The sequence below is a fragment of the Pelophylax lessonae genome (assembly GCF_965119305.1).
Source record: "Pelophylax lessonae genome assembly, chromosome: 5".
Taxonomy (NCBI): domain Eukaryota; kingdom Metazoa; phylum Chordata; class Amphibia; order Anura; family Ranidae; genus Pelophylax; species Pelophylax lessonae.
Genome location: NC_138772.1, coordinates 335,851,120 through 335,876,406, shown reverse-complemented (window position 1 = coordinate 335,876,406; position 25,287 = coordinate 335,851,120). Strand labels below are relative to the sequence as shown.

The 25,287-nt window shown below is 40.9% G+C and overlaps 1 protein-coding gene across 1 annotated transcript in view; it reads right to left on the bottom strand.

Moving 5' to 3' along the window:
- Positions 1-25,287, bottom strand: part of HIVEP1 (HIVEP zinc finger 1) — a 205,497-nt gene that overhangs the window by 37,419 nt on the left and 142,791 nt on the right. Inside the window, exons 4-6 of the mRNA XM_082259257.1 lie at positions 8,493-14,215; positions 5,881-6,008; positions 2,945-3,120 (exon numbers count right to left, since the gene is read on the bottom strand). Coding sequence (XP_082115383.1) covers positions 2,945-3,120; positions 5,881-6,008; positions 8,493-14,215 — 6,027 coding nt within the window. The remainder of the gene's footprint in view (positions 1-2,944; positions 3,121-5,880; positions 6,009-8,492; positions 14,216-25,287) is intronic.

Sequence of the window (25,287 nt, the reverse complement as noted above, 5' to 3'; positions counted from 1 at the left end):
TCCTTGCTTTCTGGAACGCTTCTGAACGCATCAGTGTGAACCATGACTTTATGTAAAAAGGAAGCTAAATCCAGCCAGCAAGAACTTTGATTGTGTTTTGCCTAGATTTATTTAACAAATAAATATTTTATTTTAAAATGCCATTCACGGCACATTTATCATGAGGTCTGCTGATAATAAGAGCAAAAAGAAAACAACTTTCTCCTCATAGGAATTTTGAGGATTATTAAAAAAGACTTTGTTTTCTTTCCCCAGTTAAATGTTGCCTCCTTAGCACCTCTGTTTAAACCTATCAAGGCCAAATCACTGCACTGCAACCACGAGCATTGCATGTGGTTGCAGCATTCATTGAATGGGTCGCATTCAGTGGTGGTACTGCCAGCTAAAAGCAACATGGGTTTTAATTTTGGCTGTAGCTGAGAAGCAAAGCACTGCGGCCGTGGCATGTGTGCAGCCCTGAGTGGCTGCATATCCTTTAGGTGGGCAGTTGGAGGGCAGTAAAATCTTTGTGAATGACTCCTCACACTCACACCAAATGAGTTACTGCACCTTTTACTGCACTTTAGAGCAGGCAAAATATATATACAGGAATCAGAAAACGTCATATTTCTCAAGTAAATTCACAGTAATATATAGTGTTGGAGCTGGGACTTATTGCGCTGGGTCTTTTTTTGTTTGTTTGTGAAGAAATATATAATCTGTGCAATATTGTGAAAAAAGTGTGCAAAAAATCATGTAAAATAAATAAAGAAAAAATAATAGCCTTGATCCCAGGCTATATGGTGATTGCTGCCCACACCTCTCAGAGTGTATCCACCTGTAACTCTTACATTTTAAACACCATATATCATAACTAGTGTAGCACAATCATTTTCGACAAACTGTACAATCCATATTAAACAAACATAAAAAAGTCTCTGTATATATTCCACCACTGTGTATCTTCAAGTGACAGTTCAAAGTAATAATAATCCAGTGAATTCGGTGACCACTACCCTCAGCTAAAATGCCTGCTCACCTCCAGATAATGACCCCACTACAGAGTCACCATAACCTGTTAAGATATTCCACAAGAAGCCTCAGGTGTAGTCCTCCACAGGGTATCTGAGAGTTGACCTCTTCTTAGGATCCCAATCTTTCGTATGTGGCCTCCAGATAGTGACCCCACTACAGAGTCACCATCCGTAGTGGAGATATATCCCAGGATGCCACAGCAATATTCCTCCACAGGGTATCTCAAAGCTGACCTTTTCTTAGGGTCTCAATTATTCATGTGTGGCCATAAAAAAATGAAAGAAAACCATAGTGCTCTCTGCTTCTATTATTTATTAAAACATATCGCAGGGATTAAAAATACCCACAGCTGTATGTAAAAACCAAGCATATCTATAGCTCATAAAGCTGGCACAAACAAACATCCAGAGTAATAAATCATCCAACCTGTATGAGTTACGCCTTCTACTGGGCTTCTTTAGCAAGTAAGGTAAGCAAGTTTTTTACACACGGCTGTGAGTTAATCCCTGTGATATGTCTTAATAAATAATAGAAGCAGAGAGCTCTATGGTTTTATTTTATTTTTTTATGGCCACACATGAATAATTGAGACCCTAAGAAAATGTCAGCTTTGAGATACCCTGTGGAGGAATATTGCTGTGGCATCCTGGGATATATCTCCACTAGGGATGGTGACTCTGTAGTGGGGTCATTATCTGGAGGTAAGCAGGCATTTCAGCTGAGGGTGGTGGTCACCGAATTCACTGGATTATTATTACTCTGAACTGTCACTTGAAGATACACAGTGGTGGATTATATACACTGAGACTTTTTTTTTGTTTAATATGGATTGTACAGTTTGTCTAAAGTGATTGCGCTACACTAATTATGATATATGGTGTTTTGTTTGTTTAGCTTTTATAACGAGTGTACAGATTATTCCTTACGAGTGGTCTTAAAAGCTTAAGTACTGCCGTCCCAGCTTTTTCTCCATTTCCCTCAGCATACTGATGAGCCAATGCACTACTTCTTAACCAATTTTGTGTATTTTTTAATGAAAAAAGTTAATGCTTGCTGCACTGTATGTTAAACTGCACCTTTCCATTGAGGTTAAAGGATAAGTTTTCCTTTGGGAACATGTTACGAGTTCCACACGTTTTTAGGGTGGAACATGTATCATGCTCCCAATGCTGAAACTGCTGCCCCTCTGCGCTGTGGAGTGCCGTGGTAGTTCATTGATTCTTCCTATCAATCAGTTGTCATTGATTCTTCCTGCATGGCACCAGCGATCTGCTGATCACTGGTGCAATGCTTTACAGGCTCCAAAAAAATAAATAATAAATGCACATTTTTTTTTTACCTGCAAAAAAAAAATGTGCATTTATTAATTTTTTTTTCAAAGGTGAATTTATCCTTTAATTGGAAAGAAGCCTTTCAAAAAAGTTTAAACAATGCAAACGGTGGTAATGAAAGCTTGTGAATAAGCCCTAAATTAAATCTAGTGGTTGCATTTGTTATGGCTCATCCTTCATTTTTCTCCATAGTTAGTGTAGAGGTAAGCCTACATGACAGTTTAGGATTCTTCGTGATTGTGCACATGTATTAATTAAGTTATCCAGCAGGTGGAAGCGGTGGCTACCAAAAAGCCAGAAAGGAGAATGAAGTTTGTAATGTTAGTTGGCATGTGTTACTAAAACATCAAAACCAACAACAATGACAAACTTATTTGTTTGCAAGGAGTGTAGCCCTCACAAAGAAATATACAAATTCTACAATGTACACATGTGTGGTCTAGGAAGCTGACAAAATCCAGTTCTCATTACAACAGAATCCAGTTGTCATTAACAGCAAAACTACAAGCAATGGCTGTCATAGTAGCATGTCTGGCCAAAGTTTGTGATAAAATAAAGTAATGTGAGAATAACAACAGTAGAGGATGTGGACTGCGTACCTTTTGTTTTGAAGGAGAAGTTACAGTAGTTGCAGTGGTACGGCCTGAGGTCTGTATGCGTACGAATGTGTTTCTTTAACATGCTAGGCTTCTTGCATCTTATTCCACACTCTTCACAAATATATTTTCCTCTTCCTCTACCTCGCACATACACGTACTCTTCATTTGATTTATATCTACCAGGAATATTAAAACTACATTTATTACCTAGCTACTGAAATAAGGTTTTTCTAAGCCGAAATGCAACTAATTTTGACAATTTTTTTCCCAGGAAAAAACTACATTTAATTGTTAACAATTTCAAATGGTAAAAATAATTTTTTTAAATAAATAATAAAAATAGTATTGCTGTATATTTCAGATAACTACTAACAAGTGCTGAGTAATTTGCTGAAATACTCTATGAGTTGACATGTGAGTGAGCCTGTGGCCTTCTAGCAACCAATATTCATAAAAAGAGAATTGGGTAGTGCAACATAAGGTTTTAGTGTATTTTCAGGCAAGATGAGCCCCATACAATAAAAGGAATGCTTTCTTTGGACATGCAAGCCTGACAAATCTAAAAGAATTAAGCATCACTTGTACTAGGATTCTATTGGCACTTTTCCACTGCAAGTACCGGCTCGGCTCCACTCGGCCTGCTTGGCCCTGCTCGGCTCGGTTTGCTTTTCCACTGCGTGGTACGAATCTGCACCTTTCGGCACTGTATAGGCTCTACTCGGCTCGGTTTGCTTTTCCACTAAGTAGTAAGTGGGTGGGATTACAACAATTCTCTGACCAATCAGTGGCTAGTAGTGACAAACAATCATGGCTGCATGCGAAGGATTGTGGGATATGGTATAGGTACGGAACGCTTGGAACCACAACCGAGGGGGTACTGTTTAACCGGTTGCCGACTGCGCACAGTATATTTACTGCGGCAGTCAGCCCCGGCCAGGCAAAGTGACGTAGATCTACGTCACTCGCCTGTCACTGCTACTAGAGCCAATAGCGGGCGAGCACGCGCCCGCTGAGGTGCGCGCCCGCCTCGGCTCGATCACAGAGGAGTGCGGGCGTGTGACCGGCGGACCCGATGTCCGCCGGTCACACTACGATCGCCGGTACAGCGGGAGAAAGACAGAGCGGCTTATGTAAACAAGCCGCCTGTTATTCTCCCCTGTGTAAAAATGAAGATCAGACGGTTCTACTATGTAGAACCGTTGATCTTTGTTTTTACACTAGGAGACCTGTCCCACTACAGTTAGAATCACGCCCCTAGGACACACTTAACCCCTCCCTGTCCAATAAAATTAACCCCTTCCCTCCCAGTGTCATTTTTACAGTAACAGTGCATATGTATAGCACTGATTACTGTAGTAATGTCACTGGTACCCTCAAAAGTGTCAAAAATGTCAGTCAAGGGTCCGATCTGTCCGCCGCAATGTCGCAGTACCGCAAAAAAAAATTGCAGATCGCCGCCATTACTCGTTAAAAAAAAAAAACAACAAAAATCTTTCCCTTAGTTAGTAAACGCAATAACTTTTGCGCAAACCAATCAAAATACGCTTATTGTGATTTTTTTTACCAAACATAGGTACCAGAAAAAAACTGGCCAAAAATTTAAAAACATTTTGATTTTTAAATTTTTTTTTGGGGGGGGGGATTTCATATAAAAAAATGTGAAAAATATTGTTATTTTTGCAAAATTGTCGGTCTTTTTTTGTTTATAGCGCATGATCAAAAAATTGCACAGGTGATCAAATACCACCAAAAGAAAGCCCTGTTTGTGGGAAAAAAAGGACGTCAAATTCATTTGGGTACAGCGTCGCACGACCGCGCAATTGTCCGTTAAAGTCACGCAGTGCCGAATCGCAAGATACCCCCTGGTCAGGAAGGGGGTAAAATCTTCCGGGGCTTAAGTGGTTAAGCGAGCCGTACCATGTAATGGAAAAGCGCTGCCGTACCAAACCGTACCGAACCACTCTAACATTTTTTGTGCCTAGAGTTCAACTTTAAGGTGCCATATCTTGCCAATTGAATTGTTTTCTAACTTGCTTCTTCTACATGTTGAATGCACAATGATTAATCTTTACCCAGACTGAATCCAAAAAATGATGCAGAAATACACTATTATCATTAAAAAATACAATACGGAGGCATTGTCACCAATTATTAGGTCTTTGGGATCTGTTAAAGTACTTTACAGGCCTATCAGCTTCTCATTACAGTACACATTCCTTCCACTCATTCTATTTTAAACTAATTCAAAAAAATAGGGCTTACATTCCTAGCTCCTTCTGAAAATGATAGCTGCCCAGCTATCACAGATAAAGAATAATTTTGCAGAGCAGGCTTTTGGATGTCATGCTGACTCTACTTGTGGCATGCTTGCTGTGGATTAGTAAATCAGGCAAAAGGCAAATACATCCAAGCAACAAGAATTTTCACAAGAAGCCCACCTATTTTTATCCTGACATGGGTGCTATATCAGTAGCAAAATCATTCAGTTGTGCCTATCACATATGTCAATGGGGGGGGGGGGTATCAGCACTTGCACTGATTTCTTCCAGGGGGCCAGCTAGGAGTAGATTGGATTGTGGTATGAACCAGCAAGTTAGCAATTATGAATGCGATTAGGTAGTGTGTAGCAACTCTAATTTTACCAAATCATATTATTCCACAAAATATCTACACGTTTAGCGCCCATACAAATGCAATAAAAAAAAAAGAAAAAAAAAAAGAATTTATTAATGTATACGTATTAATATATACATACGCACACACGCACACACTATATATATATATATATATATATATATATATATACACATATATATATACATATATATTCACACACACACACATACGTATATATATATATATATATATATATATATATATATATATATATATATATATATATGTATGTGTGTGTGTGTATATAGAAAAATACTTGCCCTCCATCAAATATTTTAACTCTTCTTGGCTCATTTCGATTTTGGAAAATTTCCTTCTCTTGTTCACTACTTGCTTCTGCAGTTTTCTGACCTTCAAGTTGATTTACTGAAGACTGGCTTTGAGATGGCTATATCATGACAGAAAAAAGGTTAACTGTAACTTCTAATAAATATGCATGACATAGATTAGCGTGAAATTTGAAATTACTAAGTGAACAAACAAATTCCAAATTAACAATCCAGTTGTGAAATAAAAAAAAAAAGCTTCAGATATGGCTAACACTTACATCAGATCAAATATCTTCTATTTTAAAGATTGGACAAAAATGCCTTACATACAAAGTATCCTCAATGCCTTTAGTTGCCTTTTGGTGGTGCTATGTGTATTGCAACATACATACAGGCTTTACTGAAAATGGCTCTCAAATTATTTCAAATGCATCTACTTTTGAACATGCAAAAACAAAAGTTTAATAAAAATATTGAACTTGAAAATATGTCTAATCATAATTAATGCTATTGTAAATACAGTACTTTAAAGAAAATCAGCCTAAAATATTGTGAGCCATTATTTTGAATTGCAAACTAACAATTTACAACTAGAGACTTAGAATTGAATGCCTGATTTAAATGCAAAATACAATTTACGCTGTCATAATACATTTTTAGCATGATGAAACCCTGTACATAAGCAAAATTATTATTGCGACGTGTTTTAAAAAAGAAAATGCTGGATAGCTACAATCACAGTTAAAAGGATAAAAAATATTTAACATAAAATCTAACACATTCTCACACATAGACACTACCTCAGCATATTTATAATAAAGAACTTAAAGATTTTTTTAATTATTATTTTTTTTAATAAAACAGCAAACATGTTATACTTACCTGCTCTGTGCAATGGTGTTGCACAGAGCAGCCACAAACCTCCTCTTTTACGGTTCCCGCGCCAGCTCTGTCTGATTCTCCTCTTCTGTGTCTGCCCCCATAGCAAACTGCTTGCTATGGGGGTAGACATGAGGGCTCAATCCCAAGTCAGGCTGTGTGCATCTATAGACACACACACTGCGTGGCTCAGCCTTGTCCCCTGCTCTCTGTTTACAGAATTTGACAGCAGCAGGATTCAATAGCTCCCGCTGCACCCTGTCATCAGAGTGAGAGAGGAGAGAGCCCCTCACTAGACTGAGATAGCATGCAGGGAATGCATTAAAGTGATTCTAAAAGCTCAAAGTTTTTTTTTTTTTTTACTTCCATGCATTCTATGCATAAAGGTATACAACCTTCTGTGTTCAGCAGCCCCCCCCCCCCCCAATACTTACCTAAGCTTTATCTTGATCCAGCAATGTTCATGAGAGCCTCAGCTTACTGGGGACTCTTGCTCCTCACTGGCTACTGTCAACCACAGCCAGTGAGCTAATTGGGAATGGGGGCAGGGCCAAACCGCGGCTCTGTGTGTAAATGGACAGGCAAAGCCGCGGCTCAGGAAAACGCCCGCTTGGGTGCCCTGGGGGGTATTCGGCAGGAGGAAGGGGCCAAGAGTGCCGACGAGGGTTCTGAGAAGAGGAGGATCGGGGCTGCTCTGTGCAAAACCACTGCAAAGAGCAGGTTAGTATGACATGTTTGTTATTAAAAAAAAATGTAAAAAAGTCTTTAATATCACTTTAAGGTAAAAAAAAAAAGTCTAGTTTTTAGAGCCACTTTAATAAAAATGGTTCTTTTTACAAGTTATCTTTAGTTTGTCAGGCTGACTGACATTTAACGTTTTGGCTAGTGCAGTTTGCTACATCCTCTCGATCTCTGAGTAATTGAATAGTGAGGAATTTTTCCCTTCACTTTACTTGGTTTTTAAGAAACACAGGTTCTCCAATTCCCTCTTAAATCATGCTCAAATCTAGAAATACAGATCCTAAAGAGCAAGTGTACTTTTAGTACAGGTATCCTTAGTATTTGATGTCCTTCCCCTGCAACTCCTTCCAAGTCTCACACATGCCTGTCCCCACCGTGAGATCTTTGCTGTGTAGACTACTCAGTGTTGCACAGCATTTTCTTAAAAATTCAACCAGCCAGGCTTTGCCCCTTCTCCGTAGGAGCTATGCAACCTTAATTTATTTCTATGGAAAGTCAGTTCACCACTTATGCAGGGACTGGTAAAATACATATGTGACTTGGAAAGGGAGCTGGGGGAGTCTAATAAGGATAACTGACGATAAGTACAGTTGTCCATTAAAGGTCCAGATTTCACCTCTGAAACTGGAGATGCTAGAGCAAAATATCTAGGGAGAGGAAGAGGACATATTCTTCCGGCAATATGGTGGTATTTGGAGGGATCATAAATCCTAGATCTACTTTTTACTAAGAGTAGAAAGAAGCTGAAATTATTATGGCCCCTCCAAAAAATCTTTGCACTTAAAAATGCACATTTTTATTACACGCATTCATGAAAAGAGACATGCATTTTTATTGCACATTCTTGTGTGCTTTACTGAAAATCAAATGAAAATGCAACTAATAAATGCAAATATGTAAGATTCCTACTCTTTTCTGCAGTTTCACATATTGAGTTGGCTGAATAATATTTTATATTGATCCTCAAATAATTATATTATTACCTCTTTCGCATTTCTCTTCCATTTGCTTGAGTACACCAAGATGTCATGCCTTGAGTGAGAGGTTTTCACTAAAGTAAACATGTACTTCTCACACTTCTGTTTTGAATTCAACAGAGACAGAGCCACTTTGGTGGGTAATCCAAGTGGGTTTGGATTATTAGAACCAATAGTCCAGGAAGCATAAGCAGATGTCTTTTGGTCATTCTGTGGAAGATGGATTGGCTTCCTCTTCAGCAAGTAACACCATGTGAAACTTGTTGATGTTTTCAGGCTTGGAAAAGACAGCCTATGCATATCCCCTGCATTTACCACTGATATTGCTGCACCAAGTTTTATTTGGCCTTGAATATTAACTGCTTTAGTATTAACAGATGACCTCTCTTGGCTACTATATCCGTGCTTCAAAGAGCATGCTTGAGTGCTGGTAGAAGGTTCTGGCGACATTCTTACACTGGGACCAGAAAGTTCAGGAGATTTATTTTTCTCACATTCTATTGTTTCTTTCACATCGGAAATGGGTTTTACAGAGGAATGGAAGCTGGTGATCTGTGACCCCAAAGATCGATCTTCAGAGCTATACTTTCCAGGATTGACATCCTGATCCAAGCTTTCACCTGGGTCTGTAGTGCAAAACTGTCTTACTAACATCGGCTTTCTTTGTTTACCAGGCTCCATAGCATTCATGCTCATCAAATGCACTTGCTGACCACTAGTATTACTTGCAGCCCCATTTTCATCCTTTACACGCTTTTGCTGTTTCTCCATAGCAATATCAAGGCTGTTGGCTGGTGAAAGCATTCGCTTGCTTGAGGCTGAAGTCTCTTGCTGAGGAACTAGGCCAGCTACTGGAGCTTTTTGAGGTGCAGATCGTGGAAGACAACTTTCTGAGTTTTTGGGGGAGCTTACAGGAGGTCTGCTTGGCTCCTCATTAGGCTTTGGCATCTGTACTTGTTCCTTTTCTGTCACAGTACCTGAACTGGCTTTAAAAATCATTTGATTCCCATGGTCTTGCGTTACTAAAATCTCAGGGAGAGAAGTAATTGTAGGAAACCCGTAATATAGAGAATTGCTGTAGTTATGAACTGGAACAACTATTGAATGTGTGGTTTGTAAATTACAATACAATTTGCCTTGTTTTTGCATGGTCATACATACACTGGATCTACTGTCTGTAGTATCGGCCTTTAAATGCCAAGATGTGCTACTAAGTCTATTGTCTTCAGAACTGTTTGGCAAAATCATTGCAATTGGTTTTGAAGCACAAAACTGGTTCTCTTGGATTTTCTGACATTCAAGTTGATATTTGGGAGCAAAACTTGTTTTAACTTCATTCTTATTGTGAGACACATACTTCTCTTTTCCATCAATTTGCAACATGCTTTGCTTTCCAACAATTACATCTTTTTTAAATAAGTTAGTATTAGTTGCATTCATTGAAACATTAGAGTCAGTGTGCGGAGCAAGCTTTGAGGTTTCAGCTGAAAAATGTTTGTCGGTTACAAGTTTTTGCTTAGAGGATTCTTTTGGGCACACTGTAAATTCCATTAATGATCTGTTTCTTGCATGTATGCTTTGCTGTGACAATACAGGTGTTTCTGATTGATGGACTTTGGGTTGAGAAGTAGCAACACCAGTTTCTGCAATATTTAAAGATATCTGCTTTACAAGTGGTCCTCTCCTCCTTTCCAATAGGGGAATATGTCCAGTATTTGTTCTACACAACAAAGATGATCTTGAAGTCATAATATTAGTTGGCGACATAGATCTTGATCTAGACATGCTTCCGCAGTCAAATGACTTACTTCTGTAGTCCGAGACTTCCATTGAAGGTTGTGTGCAGTTTATTTGCTCAGATGCAGCTCTCCTCATCTCTCTTGGAACTCCAAACGCATTTAAACCTGTTGGAATTGTAAGAAACTCTGAAGATTTGTTTATACTATCTGTTTTTGAGAAACTCTCAGTTTTTGAAGTCTCTTCTTTGTCAAATGAAGCTGAAAAACTTGAGGCACGGGATAAACTGCTTTCTCGGCTCAGGCTTCTTGAATAGGTAGACTCAAAACTTGATTCAGCAGATGAGTTATCAAGATCAGCCAGACGAATTCTTTTCTTTTTGGGAGGGAGTTTTTCAGTTGGCAAACTGGAAAGGCTTCCACTGCGTTGTGGCCAGCTAAATTTTTCTTGAGGTTCTTGCTCATTTCCTTGAGCTTCTGGATCTTTATCTGGTTCTTCTGTAACCAATATCTCTGGAACCTGAATGTTATGTTGGCGAACCAGACGAGATTGAGGAGCTGATGCTGTTCTTTCTGTAAGTGCACTTTGTTGGCTTTCGTGGATTTCTGTTGTTGATGTATCAACTGATCCACCTAAGGAGCTATGAGAGTCATGATGGGGGTTTTCTTCTTGAATATGAACTGTATGCATGGGATTCTTTGCATTACACTTCTGATGTTCATAAAATGGTACTGGTGAAACTCTTTCAACAGATTCTGATTTATCAAATGAGTTGGGTCTACTCAATGAGTTTGTGTGTTGAATTACTGAAATACCAGTTCCCTGACACTTAAGTTCCACTTTTTCTGTAAAAATTAAGTTTGTGTTCTTGTCTACTCCAAGCAAATTCATATCAGTATTTGTTTCCGTGTTTCTTGCTACCAACTGTATTTGAGGACTTGACACAGTACATGATTGTGAGCCTAAAATTGTGATAGTAGAGGAGGATTTTGGGCTAGCTACATTTTTCAGAGGTTCCAAATTTTCTGGAATTAAACGACATTCACTTTGTTGGGGTTCATCATCATCACCTACACTTTTCATCTTTCTTCGTTTTCGGATAAGCAGTGGCTGTTCCAAAGTTCCAGTTGAAGTAGCAACTCTATAATGAAGAATTTGAGGCTGAGAAATAGTTGAAGTTGTGCTATGCTCAGTTTCACGAGCTATAGTTTTGCTCTTTGGTCCATGCAACTCAGAACAGTAAAACTTCTTATGATTTTCAAAATTCTCTAGTTTCCTGTACCTATTTCTACATGTTTCACATTCAAACATTGTACCACGACCCTGATGTGTTTTTTTCATTTTATCTAAACTAGACCCTTGCACAAAGGATTTGCTTCTAGGCAGCAAGACATCCTGCAGTGATTTACTTGTAGGATAACTTTCATCAACTGATCGAGCAGGTCCCAGACCACAATGTTCAGTGGTTGAGGAGTCTTCAACAGCAGCCTGTCTAACAAGAGTGCGGGGATGAACAGTTTGCTGGGGCATAGGTGGTCCTGAAACAAACACATCATCATAAAGAGTACCTATTTTGTCATCAAATGACTGGCTTCCTCGGAGAGGATGGGAAGCTGGAATTACAGGGGGGATAGCTGAATACCCTGTTGTGGGCATTGAATTGCTTCTTGTAATTGGTAAACAGTCAATGGAAGGGTATTGTGAAGGAACAGAAAGAAAAAAAACTTGTTTGGACTTGTCTGTTGGTGTGAAAGGGGACTTTGGTATGTCAGAGCTGGAACTTGTACGTCTTCCTGGAGGTTTTAGATCAAACTGGAAGGAATCCTTAAATATGTAAGACTTTGGTGAATCAATGCTACCTCTTCTTGACAATGAGGTTCTCCTTGGCTTCACACTGTCTAGTTGTTTGTCATCAACCAATGCTTCATTGTCTGAAATTAACTTTGAAATACGTTCTTCAAGCGTTTTTGATCCTAATGGAGGCCGCATTATTCCTATTGTAGAAGATGATTTCTCAACACATACTGGTTGTACTACAATTGTCCCATGAACAGCTGGGTGTGCCAAAGAACTTATATTTTTAGTCAGATCTTTTTCAATGGAGGGAAAAAGTTTAACGAAAGGTGATGGAGAAGTCATAGCTTGATCTGCACTCTCTGACCTGGAGAAATAACCAGAGTCTGTGCTTCCCAAACTTCGAGGACTTAGGAGACATTTGCTCTGCTGCTCCTGGGAACAATCAGTAGCTTGCTGTCTCTGCAGCTGTGCATGAGGAGTTATATTTGTTGACTGTTTGCTTTCAGCTTGAACTAGCTCACAAATTTTATGAGACGACTGCTCTAATTCGCTTAATGAGCACATTCGCAAAACATTTAAAGGCTTGTTTTTTGTTTTTAATTCTGCCATTTGTGCTACAAAATGTTCAGAAGTAGATTCTAAAACTTTTGGGCTATCAGCTCTCAATGGAGAAACACTGACAGGATAAACAACAACTTTAGGTAATTCCGTCAGTTTTGCCTCTATTCGGTTGTCCAAAATGTCTTGACACATTGCAACGGGGCTGTTTGAGGAAGACCGTCCTTCTTTCTGTGAAATACTGTCAGATGCAGATGCCATTTTTACATTTTCTGGGAATTCCATGCTTGAAAGACTTTGATCTTCTTGCCTTTCCTCTGAAGTATACTCCTCATCACTTTCTCCACTGTCATCTGCATCTGAACTAATAAAAAGTGCTTTTTCAGAGTCCTGTGAAAGGAGCATGCCACCAGAATCTGATCGGATACCTAGTCCAAGTTTAATGGCATGTGCATGAGACTTTTTGTGCTTGTACAAATTACTTTTTGTTTTGAAAGAAAATCCACATGTTACACAAGGGTATGGACGCTCCCCAGTATGTGATCGAATGTGCTTTAGGAGAACACTGGGTTTTGCACAAGCCCTGTTACAATATTCACATATGTATTTACCTTGTTTCTTAGGTTTTTGATCCTTCAAAACAATATTGCACATTTGCTCCCCAGTAATAAGTGAGGCCACTTGGGTTACACTGTATGTGGAGTTTAAAGACAAATTTGAAGAATTAGATAAAGAATTTACTGGCAGCGAAAGAACCTGAGTTACTGTATTAGTTGAAGAACTAACTAGGGAAGAAGTTGCAGCTACATGATAAACTTGTTTATGTTTGGTTATGTCCAGAGCATTGGAGTACCCTGAACAGGCAGCAGGTATTTGCATCTCACACTGTTCTTCCTTAATACCCAAATGACCCTGGGTATTTGGAGAATATTTAATTGACATGCAAGGCTGACCACTCTGAGGTCCGTGATGATAATGTAAATATTTAGCACTTGATTCCCTTTGAGACGAAGATGATGTACTTGAACTTATGTATGTTACTGAAGGTGCTGGATTGTTATTATGCCCCTGCTTTTCCGTTTGAGTGCCACAAGGTGCCCGAGACTGGTTCAATGTGTTGAGTTCAGGCTCCATTGCTTTTAATAAAACATCGAAAGCTGAATTTGCACATGAATACTGCTTATTGGTGTTCTCTGAGTTACGATTTGCACTTTTATCACAAACTGGTAATGCACTAGGAGCACTACTTTCCTTAATCAAAGTCATTTTGCTACCAAAATCAAAGCCTTCAGTTCTCCCGTTGCATAAGTCTGGTGGAACAGACAGTTTTTTAGCCTGCATTGACACTCCAGACTTAGCAGACTGTCCAGTTAGCTCAGAATTTGCAGCTTTGCTTTGTCTGATGTTTTGTTTATGTAGTTCTACCAGCAAAAGCTCCTTCTCTTTTGAATGACCAGATCTTGAGGGGGTAGAGCTGGATGATGTGTGGGAATCTAGATCATGCCTTTGCTTCTCCTTGGTGACATTCTTTAGGGGTGACTTAGGTATTTTCTTTAGGTGGTTTTCTGCTACTATTTTTTTCCTCTTCACACCTTTAACAGTGTCAGAGCAACTTCGGGAGCCAAAAGCAACAATTTCTAAAATATAAAGAAAATAATAAATAAATAAATAATTGACCAGGGCATTTTTTTTTTTTTACAAAAAGGACAAATAAACTAGCAATAGTTATTAACAAATACACTAATAAAAATGGTTAGACCTCTGTCTTATAGCTGAACTCCAGAAATTCAGCACTTTGTAAAAAGTACTGGATTACTATGAGTTAAGTCCAATGAGGTATATGTCACATTGTGGACTTATATAAAGGTTGAGAGCATTGAAAACTGGGACTGAGGAGTCTGGAGACCTTCACAAGGTTTAGAGGCTGAGCCTAGGCAAATGATTTCCTTACTGTACAGCCCAGGATTTGCATCAATTATGCTTTTCCTACCAAATTAAAGCCGCAAAAATTAACAATTAAGGCTAATACAGGCAATCAATGCAAATTAACAGTGGCTTTAATTATTGCACCAAGCATTTGGGCCAAGAGATTTACCTATAAGTAGGTAAATGACACATGCATGCACGGAATAAAAAGAACATAAGCAACTTTTTTATTTTTAGCAGAACTACTCTTAAACTTCTATTCTGACAGGGTGGCAAGGTTATCTCAGAGACACTATTACAAAGACAGCAGTGGGACCAAAGTGGATTACAAAGCTCAAAGTGGTTCCTGGGTTATTTAGGCTTTAAGTGATGATGTTTATAATGACTGCTGGGCAGTTTCTGATCTGAAGGTACACTTGATCTATCCCCAATGCATTTATATGGAGAGATGAAAATAATTTTGCAAATGACACCTTCAATTCTTTACAGTAGGGTCCACAGGCACTGGATGCAGAAGAAGAGTACCCAGTGTTTCTGCAGGCCCAACCTCAAAAGAGGCTGAAGAAAGAAACAAAGCAAGTTATAGTCCATTTTCTGTCTCTCATAACTATGCTTATAGAATATACTTAGAAAAAATACATAGTGGTTTTATATATATATATATATATATATATATATATATATATATATATACATACACACGCACATACACACACATTATGTTGCCAATAGTATTGGGACGCCTGTCTTTAAACGCACATGAACTTTAAAGCGGAGTTCCGGCCTCGGAAACTATTTTTCACTAAAAATACCTCGGGACAGTCAGGGCTAGTGCATTCCACAAGGGATAGCCTCTGAACTGTCCCAGGTCGCACTTACCTTTTAGAAGAAATACTTACCTTGAAAATTTATTCTCCAGCACTGCCATCTCAGGTGTGGGCAGCTGAAGCCAGCGCATCCTCTTCCGTGTCCTCTTCGGTCCCACAATGCACTGCACCGGCCCCGCTACTCACTTCAGGGGCAGGCGCGTCATCCCTGCACAGCTTCTGGGCATTCCCAGAAGCTGTTTAGCAGGGAATGACGTGCCTGCACCGAAACTGAAGAGCGGGGCCGGTGCAGGCGCATTGATTCCTGGGAGCGATGACGTTCAGCTCCCAGGAATCAATGCAAGCAGGAAGTGACGGCGCAGGCTGCGGACGCAGAGGGAGGAAGTGGAAGAAAGGTAAGTATATTTTCTTCAATAACAAGGTAAGTAAACAAAAAAAAAATCTGGACTATCCATTTCTTTTACAGGTGACACAGAGCAAGCGGATGGCCCAAAATCGTTTTTGAGGCCGGAACTCAGCTTTAATGGCATCCCAGTCTTAGTCTGTAGGGTTCAATATTGAGAGAGGCCCACCGTTTGCAGCTATAACGGCTTCAACTCTTCTGGGAAGGTGGTCCATAAGGTTTAGGAGTGTGTCTATGGGAAAGTTTGAGCATTCTTCCAGAAGCACATTTGTGAGGTCAGGCACTGATGTTTGACGAGAAACTAATTTATCCAAAAGGTGTTCTGTCGGGTACAGGTCACAACTTTGTGCAGGCCAGTCAAGTTTCTCCACCCCAAACTCGCAAATCCATGTCTTTATGGACTTTTCTTTGTGCATGCTTGGTCCAAATCATTTGGTGAAGGGGGGATTATTGTATGGGGTTGTTTTTCAGGGGTTAGGCTTGGCCCCTTAGTTCCAATGAAGGGAACTCTTAAGGCGGAAGGGTTTGGGGATGGCCCCTTCCTTTTCCAATGACTGCGCACCAGTGAACCAATGCACATAGACACACTGCTAAACCTTGTGGACAGCCTTCCCAGAAGATTTTAAGCTGTTATAGTTGCAAAGGGAGGGCCAACTCAATATAGAACCCTACAGACTAAGACTGGGATGCCATCCCAATACCTTTGACAATACACACACACACACACACACACACAGGGTTTGATTTACTAATGGCAAATGCAGTTGCGCTAATTTTCCCAAAACCTTAGTGAATGTGGTAAAGCTCTGTTGGATTTCCATCATTCAACCACATGCAAGCAAAAATTTACATTTTTGACTTACTCTAAAATCCATTTCTCTGATGTTCATTGATGGACACAACTCCTGATCTTCATAACCATTGGGTTATACTGCCCCCTATAGGAGTAGGACACTAGGCAGAAAAATAATCTGGCTACGCCTATGGGCAGTCCCAGGGGGTATACTCCTTCTCCCTGCTATAGGTACTCAGTTTTGTTACAGGCAGTGTCAGAAGAATTACAACTCCACAGAAAGGTTGGTGCTGTGTCTGTCAATGAACATCAGAGAAACTGATTTTACGGTAAGTCAAAAATCCAATTTTCTCTTTCGTTCATTGACGGACGCTCCTGATCTTCATAACCATTGGGACGTCCCAAAGCAGTGTTAAACATGAGGGGTGGGAACAGCAAAATAAAGAAAAAAAAATTCCCAGGCTAAACAGTAGCCAACCAGGCAACAGAAACTCAACCAAAACAACTGGAGCACACATTAAAAAAAAAAAAAAAAAAAACAATACACCCTCAAAGGAGGATCAAGTCCTCTAAACAGCAGCCTGCAAAACCTTGCTGCCAAAAGAAGCATCTGCAGAGGCCCACACATCCACATTATAGAACTTTGTGAAAGTGAGCACTGACGAACCGGTGGCTGCCTTGCAAACCTGCATCACTGACGCCTGATGACAGAAAGTCCAGGAGAAAATAAGTGCCCGAATTGAGTGCGCCTTGACAGAGAAATGAGGAAACTGATCCCTGATGGAATAGGCCTGAATCGCCGTCTGTCTGATCCATCTGGAAATGGTCGCAGAGGAAGCGGACAACCCTTTCCGAGGCCCATCCATGAGCACAAATAGTGAGTCTGACTTTCTGAAAGACTCGGTAGCTGCGAGGTACACCCTAATTGCCCGGACGACATTCCATGCATGCAAGGCAATTTCATTCGGATGTTTTGGCCTGGGACACAGGGAAGGCAACACAACGTCTTCATGCAAATGAAAATCAGAGACAACCTTTGAAAGGAAAGACAGACAGGGGCAAAGAACCACCTTATCTTTGCGAATCACCAATTAAAGTAAACGACAGGATAATGCCACCAGTTCAGACACCCTGCGAGCAAAGGTGATAGCCACCAAAAAGACCACCTTCTGAGACAGCGTAAGCAAGGGAATCCCCGAAGATTCTCAAAGGGAGGTTTCTGGAGGACTGAAAGCACCAAATTGAGGTCTCAAGGTGGCAACGGAGAAAGCACTGGAGCAACCAAATGTCGGGCACCCTGAAGAAAGGTACGCACCAGGGAGTGTGTAGCCAAGGGTCGTTGGAAGAAGACCACCAAAGCCAACACCTGGCCCTTGATGGTACTCAGGGCCAATTTCTGTTCAACCCCGAATTAAAGAAAGGTCAAGATCCGAGCCACCAAGAAGGAGCGAGGATAAACCCAAGGAGACTCACACCACACAATATACGTCTTCCACATACTATGGTAGATTTTCCTGGAAGCAGATTTCCTAGCTTTTAACAGCGTTGGAATCACCGACTCAGATAAACCTCTATCCATCAGCACCAGGCGTTCAACAACCAAGCGTCAAAGCCAGCGACTATAAAGCAAGATGCAAGGTTGGTCCGTGGGACAGCAGATCCTCCCTGAGAGGAAGCTTCCAAGGAACGTCGGCAAACATTCGCACCAGATCGGTGTAACAAGCCCAGCGAGGCCAGTCCGGAGCCATTAAGATTAACAGAAACCCTTTCTGCCTCGATCCTGTGTAGAAGTCTTGGCAGAAGCTTAAGAGGAGGGAAGGTGTAAATCAGACGATACTAAATCCACGGGGCCACCAGCGCGTCTGTGGCGTCCGCCAGAGGATCCAGTGACCAAGCCACAAACCTCTGCACCTTTCTGTTGAGCCGAGACGCCAACAGATCCACCTCGGGGATTCCCCACTGGAGACCCAACTGATGAAACACCTCCGGATGAAGGGACCACTCCCCTTGGTCCAACGCCTGCCGACTGAGATAATCCGCCTGCCAGTTTTCCACCCCAGGAATGTATATGGCAGAGAGGGCTCGAACAACCATTCTGTCCACACCTTAGAATTCCGGCTACCTCCAGAGCCACCAGGAATATTTTTGTGCCCCCTTGGTGATTGACATAAGCCACGGCCATGGCATTGTCTGATTAAATGCGCACTGGACATCCCTGAAGACGATCAATTCAATGGTCCAGGCATCGCTCGAAGTTCCGAGGCATTGATCGGTAGTCTGGACTCTTCCAGTGTCCAGATCCCCTGAGCAGAATTGTTGCCGAGGACACCTCCCCAGCCGGACAGGCTGGCATCCGGGGTGACCACTGTCCAATATAAGGGAGGAAGGATTTGCCCAGCCGAAGCGCTGGAGAACAAAGCCACCATATCAGGTAAACCTTCGCTCCCCGGCTCAGCCTGATCGGATTGTCCAGAGACTGCATATTCTTGTCCCATTTGGCCAGAATCTCCCTTTGCAGGAACCTCGTATGGAACTGTGCAAACGGAACCGCCTCAAAAGGTAGACAACATCAGGCTCAGCACCCGCAAGCAAGCCTGGAGGGATGACCATCTGCTGGACAGTCTGAGACGAAACTCAGCCTGCAATTTCTGGAGTTTGTCCAGAGGATGGAGCACTCTGGCTAAGGCCGAGTCCAGAGTCAGATCGAGATTGTCCAGCTTTGTGGACGAAACCAGAACAGACTTCTGAAAATTCAGAAACCAGCTGAACTCCCTCAGAGTTCGTACAGTGATTTCCAGGTTTTCCACCAGAGCAGTAGGGGTCTCCGCTCGCAGAAGGTTGTCTAAATAGCCTGGTACCGCGATCCCCCGTTGGCGTAACAATACTAGCACCGGGGCTAACACTTGACTTCATGGACCCACTTGTCTTGTACCAGGGAAGTCCATGGGTCTGGAAACCAACAAAGACGTCCCCCTACCCCGATACGGGTGAGGGCAAACAGTCATGCTGAAAGAGCCTTGTCCGCGGGTCTGGAGAAGCCCGCTCTCGGCTTGCCAGACCAGGTTCGTTTGGATCTTCCAGAAGAGGCCCTGAAAGGTTTTGAGCCCTTGTCAGTTGACTCTGAGGGATGAAAAAACTTCTCATGAGCCGAGAAGGAGGACCCACTTATACAACGAGGTTCCTTGCCCTTAGTAGCCTGTAAAAGAAAAGTACTCCCCGTTAGACCTTTAATGATGTCATCTAGGGTAGCCCCAAACAGTCGATCCCCTTGAAAGGGGAGATCGGTCAAGGCCTCCACAGACAGCATCTAAGCCAAGAGACACGCCGAAGGACCACTGCCGAAACAGAGAGCTGAGCCACTGGGGGGCCACATCCAAAGAGGCATCACAGATAAACTACAGCCCTTAGACTAGCTGGTCTGCCAGCTCAGCAACGGCAGGGGGAGCTGTTCTCCCTACAAGTCATGGCGTAAAAGCTTAGCCCACTCGGTCAGAGTTTGCAACACCAGGGCAATAGTGAATACCGGCCTCAGTGCTGAACCAGCCAGAGTGTACATATTGCGAGCCACAGCCTCCATCTTCCTGTCAGCCGGATCCTTAAAGGCCGGACACTCTGCAACTGGATTCAAGATTGCCTTGTTCAATCTGGTGGAACAGTCAACGTCTTAATAAGGCACTCCCCATAGGGTATCGCCTAGTAAATAGCTTAGGGACCAAAAGGGAACGCTTTGGTCGTCCCCAACTCTTTAGCGAGAATTGTGTCAAAATAGGCAGGGAAAGGACACATTTTTGCCACTCTGAATGGCTTGTGAGTGCCAAAGGGAACCTGCGCCTCCGTCATAGTTGCATCCTCCATCTTTATGGTCTTACGCACAGATACAATCAGTGCTTCCACCAGTGCCTTTTTATGCGCAGTTGCAAATGTGAATCATCCTCGCTATCTGAGGATTCTGGGCGCGTGGTCACAGACCCAGCAGGGTGACCCACGTCCGTGGTGGCCAAATCAGATTCAGGATCCAATGAGACAGATGAGGCAGGGGAAGGTGGGGGGCACTTTTTGCTAGCCCGTCGCCCAAAACCCACCTCCAACCGCATCCTCAGAGAGGGGGGTCAGGTGGGGAGATGTGCTCCAAAGACTCCATGAGTAACCAGGGGGACCCCACCAAAAGTGTAAAAACACTGCAAAGGGACAGCCCCCCACCGTGCTGCCAGCACCACCCGGTCTCCAGGCACAAAGCACCAAGCGATCCTCAGCAGAGAGGGAGAGAACCCCACCAGACTCACCCCCTAGAAGAAACAGGCACCAGCAGCCACCAGGATAATCCACACTCTACACCATCTCGCGAGGTGTTTAACTCGCAGGCCAGCCCCCGTCCAGTGGGGCTATGTCGCAGCCGACCTAGCGCAGAGTGGAGGTCTGCGCGCGCTTGCTGGCTAAACTGGGGTAACCACTGGATCTAGATTATCCAGCCCGTTGCCCGGTTCGGCAGTTGATTGTAGATCTATAAGGAAAAAAACTTCCAGGACCAGAGATCCCAGCAAGAAACAAGGTCCTTACTCCTGACTAGGCAGAAAAAAAACTGAGTACCTATAGCAGGAAGAGGGACTATACCCCCCCCCCACTGGGACTTCCCATAAGCGTAGCCAAATTCTTTTTCTGCCTACTGTCCTACTCCTGTAGGGGGCAGTATAACCCAATAGTTATGAAGATCAGGAGCTGTGTCCGTCAATGAACGAAAGAGAAATGCTGTTTTTTATTCCACCACATTCACCAAGCTTTCAGAAAAATTCCCTTGCAAAGTGAACAGGCTACTTGCCTTTAGGAAATCCACTCCATAGAATAAGCAGCCACCTCTGTACGCAATAGCCTTGCACTTATTTAGGTATTCTTTACAAAGAGAAGCTTCTCCACATTCACTAAGCTCTGGAGAGAATTACAACAACTCTATTTGCAAAGAGGGGGGAGGGAGGGTTGCAGGTAAATTTGAAATTCAGCATATAAAATGTATAAAAAAAAAAAAAGCTGTTAAAATGGCTTAATTGTTCAAAGTAAAATGTACTCACACAATTAAATGAGTCAATAACCCACCCCCCTCACTGGCTGCCTTTTTGGAAAGCTATCTGTTTCTGTTCTTTCTTTCTCTCAAAAAATCCCATAACACTGTATAAATCCTGTGGCAATGGGAGCACTCTCTAAATTAAATGTTTATTTGGAAATGCACATACCATATCATTCATAATATCTTTATAAATGAACCACAGTTGCTGGGAAATTGCATGCTCTGAATGTGAGGGTAAGCTTCATTCATGTGTACACAGGGGCATACAATAAAAATCTGACGGAGGTGGTATTTCTTTCCTATCCAATTAAAGAAAAAAATGGCTGGAGTTGCACTTTAATGGTTTCAGAGATATATAAAAAAACTATAAACCTAAATTAAACATTATTTTTAAAACCCTAATAATGCCATTCACAAATATGTCCGCAAAACATTAAATTTCTACATTAAACTTGCGATCATTAGCACTGTATTTACATGTCACGTTAGTGCAACTTAATATTCAAGAGTAACAGCCATTTTAAGCTGGAGAAGGTTTGATAGAAGCTGCCCACATTATCTTGCTGCTTGAAGACTGAACTGGAAACCAGATTTGCGTAAGGACTAAGTATAAGAATCTGTCATTTATTTATTTTCTTTTTATATATACAAAAAAGCAAGCAATTTAAGGGGCAACGCAAAAATATTTTAAAGAATAAAAAAAAGTAATCTTTAAAGAAAATCACAAAACATTTGCAGACTTTTTTAAAGGATTATCATGCAGAAACACAGTTTATGGTAAATACTTATTATTATCATTTTATTTTATTATAATAAAACCTAAAATAAAACTCCTCTCTGTATGCAGCAGTCAACCTTAAAATACACAGGAAGACAGACAACGGGGATGGTAATATTTGTGACTGATAGGTATATTTCCAGATTTGTACATTATCAAATGTAAATATATCTAAGCTTTAGAAACTCCTGCTCCATTACTTTTGATGCCTGACTCATGTTATCCTATATATTTGCATTAAAAACATTAAAGTTTATTGCATAGGGCAAACCATTCTTCTGCCTACTTTGTTTTCTTGCGAGACAAACACAAATGACAATTTAACGAACTACATAGTTGGTAAAGGTGTATTTGCTTCCTTTGATGCACTATAACTATCTTCATTAACTGCGTAGTAATTATACACAGGAATAAACGAAAGAAGCTTTCCAATACAAAATGATGCTCTGCAGTCAAAAAGCATCAAGAGAAAATAGTTATCGTGGCAATGATCTGCAGATAGATCTATTCAAATGGTCATTTTATATGTTTGAGATATGGTGATGTAAAAATCTCTAACTGTTGGTGCTATATTTATCAGTCTTCGCTCAATGGAGGAAGCAGGAAATCATATCTCATTCATAAAAATGGATCTGAATGCAGAGATTTTAGGTCTTTATAATGAAAATGGAAAGGCAACTAGTTAAGCCAGGAGACATTCAGTAGTACATACAATAAAATAAGATCATGCTCTGTCAATGCATTACATATCATTCAGTACCTGTTCTGTCCAGGCTCAGATTCCTTCACAAATTCCACCACTGCATTGAAAATATCAGCAATGCTTTTGTTGTACCAATTCTCACTGCTGCCAGTACTAGCCTACTCAAGCCCACGCATTATTATAACACCTACCTTCTTCCCAACAGTCTCATCTCCAGCTATCCTCCCCTGGCTTTTTTTTTTTTTTTTTAATGGAGCCGTACATTAAATATGACAGAGCCACAGACAGCAAAGCCTACAAACACGTAATTGTTAAAAAATGCACACAGTGTTCCTGTAGTGCAGTACATTTACGTAAAATGATAAATACAGTTTCATTGGGGGAGCAGATGAAATCCTATGATAAAGAATACTTGGTTTCAACATGTGAAAGGCAAAAAAAAAAAGGAAAATTATGACAAAAATGGTTTATATAGAACTATATCATACAGCCAACAAAATCTACAAATAAACCGTAAAGGTGAATATAACCCAGTACATAGTCTAGATAAGGCAAAATACATTCTGTTTCTGTATGGAAGGTATGAAGTGAAATAGAGCAGCTATTTAAAGTGGACTTTAAATAGTTTTTTCTTTCTATGTTAAAGAAAATTTCATTTTTAAAAGTGAAGATTTGCTGTGTTACAGAGTAGATTTAGAAATGTTAAAGTGTTACTAAACCCACAACAGTAAAATCAGTCTTTATATGCAGTAAAGCATGCCTGTTATACACACTGTGGAACCTAAGGGGTTAATGCTCCATATTGTGTTAAAAAAAAAAGCTGTTTAAACCTGATTTCTCTGATCCTCCCTTTCTCTTACTGTCCCCAATCCATCTCCTGATAATACAGAGCCTTGAAGGCAAGCTGCACATTCTCAGTTTGGAGTGTATTGCTAGAGATTTTGTTTGGGGAGGTTGCACGTGATCATCACAGGGCCAATCAGCACTGTCCAGAAAGAGGGTCAGGATTCATGCAGCCTCAAAGGACAGTCAGATGAGAATGAAAACTCCTCCTACAAGCTTTAACCAGTGCTCGGCTGGACATTGAAGTCAAAAGACCGCTCAAAATGCTGATGAGAAAAGGAAGGTTGTACTGTGGGAGACCAGGTATAGAGAATTCAGGTTCCTGGGATTAGTAACACTTTAACTATACCTAAGCAGTACTCTCAATTGTATCTTTTGTCTGAATTCCTTCTAAAAACAGCAGTGCACCTTGTAGGTATATGAAGCAGCCTGGGCACTAGTGTTAATTTTGTCGACTAAAACCAACTAAAACGTTTTCGTCGACTAAATTAACACAATTTTAGTCGATTAAAATAGGACTAAAACTAAAACAATTCAGATGACTAAAATACGACTAAAACTAAAATGGCATTTTAGTCTTAAGACTATAACTAAAACGAAATCGAAATTTGCTGCCAAAATTAACACTGGTACTCAAAGCTTAATACCATAAATAATAACATATTAGATTTTTCACTCCAGGACCACCAGTAGTATATAATGAGTTTGGAAATTGTAGAGAAATGCTTGGATAATGCATTACAAATTACAATTGAACTACACCCATTCGATTATAGATGACTAAAATGAGTTTCAGTCGACTAAAATGTAGGACGTTTTAGTCGACTAAAATGTAGGACGTTTTAGTCGACTAAAATGTACTGGAGTTTTAGTCGACTAAATACAACTAAAACTAAAAACACTTGCAGAAGACTAAAATGGGACTAAAACTAAAATGCCATTTTAGTCCTAAGACTAAGACTAAAACTAAATTGAAATTTGCTGCCAAAATTAACACTGCTAGGCACTCCTGTGTCTACAGCCTAATATCTATAGAGGCTCTCATATGAGGAAACAAACACCCAGCCTTCACCAGGATGCCTGCCTCTACACAAAGACACAATGCAAAACAATGCATGGTAAGTCAGTGATAATAATAAAACCACATACCATAGGTAATACTGGTGACTAGACTTCTATTTTTAATTACTTGATTAGGATTTTTTATTGTCTCCTTTCCTGACCAGCCCTAGCACCCATTTAAATGGATCTCTACAACTGGAAATGAGATGGACCTCCAAATCTTGTGACCACTGCGATCAGTTGTCTCTCTACACAAAAACCTCGGTTGTCCATGGATTCATATTTGAAGATTAAGACTCGATTCACACTAGCACG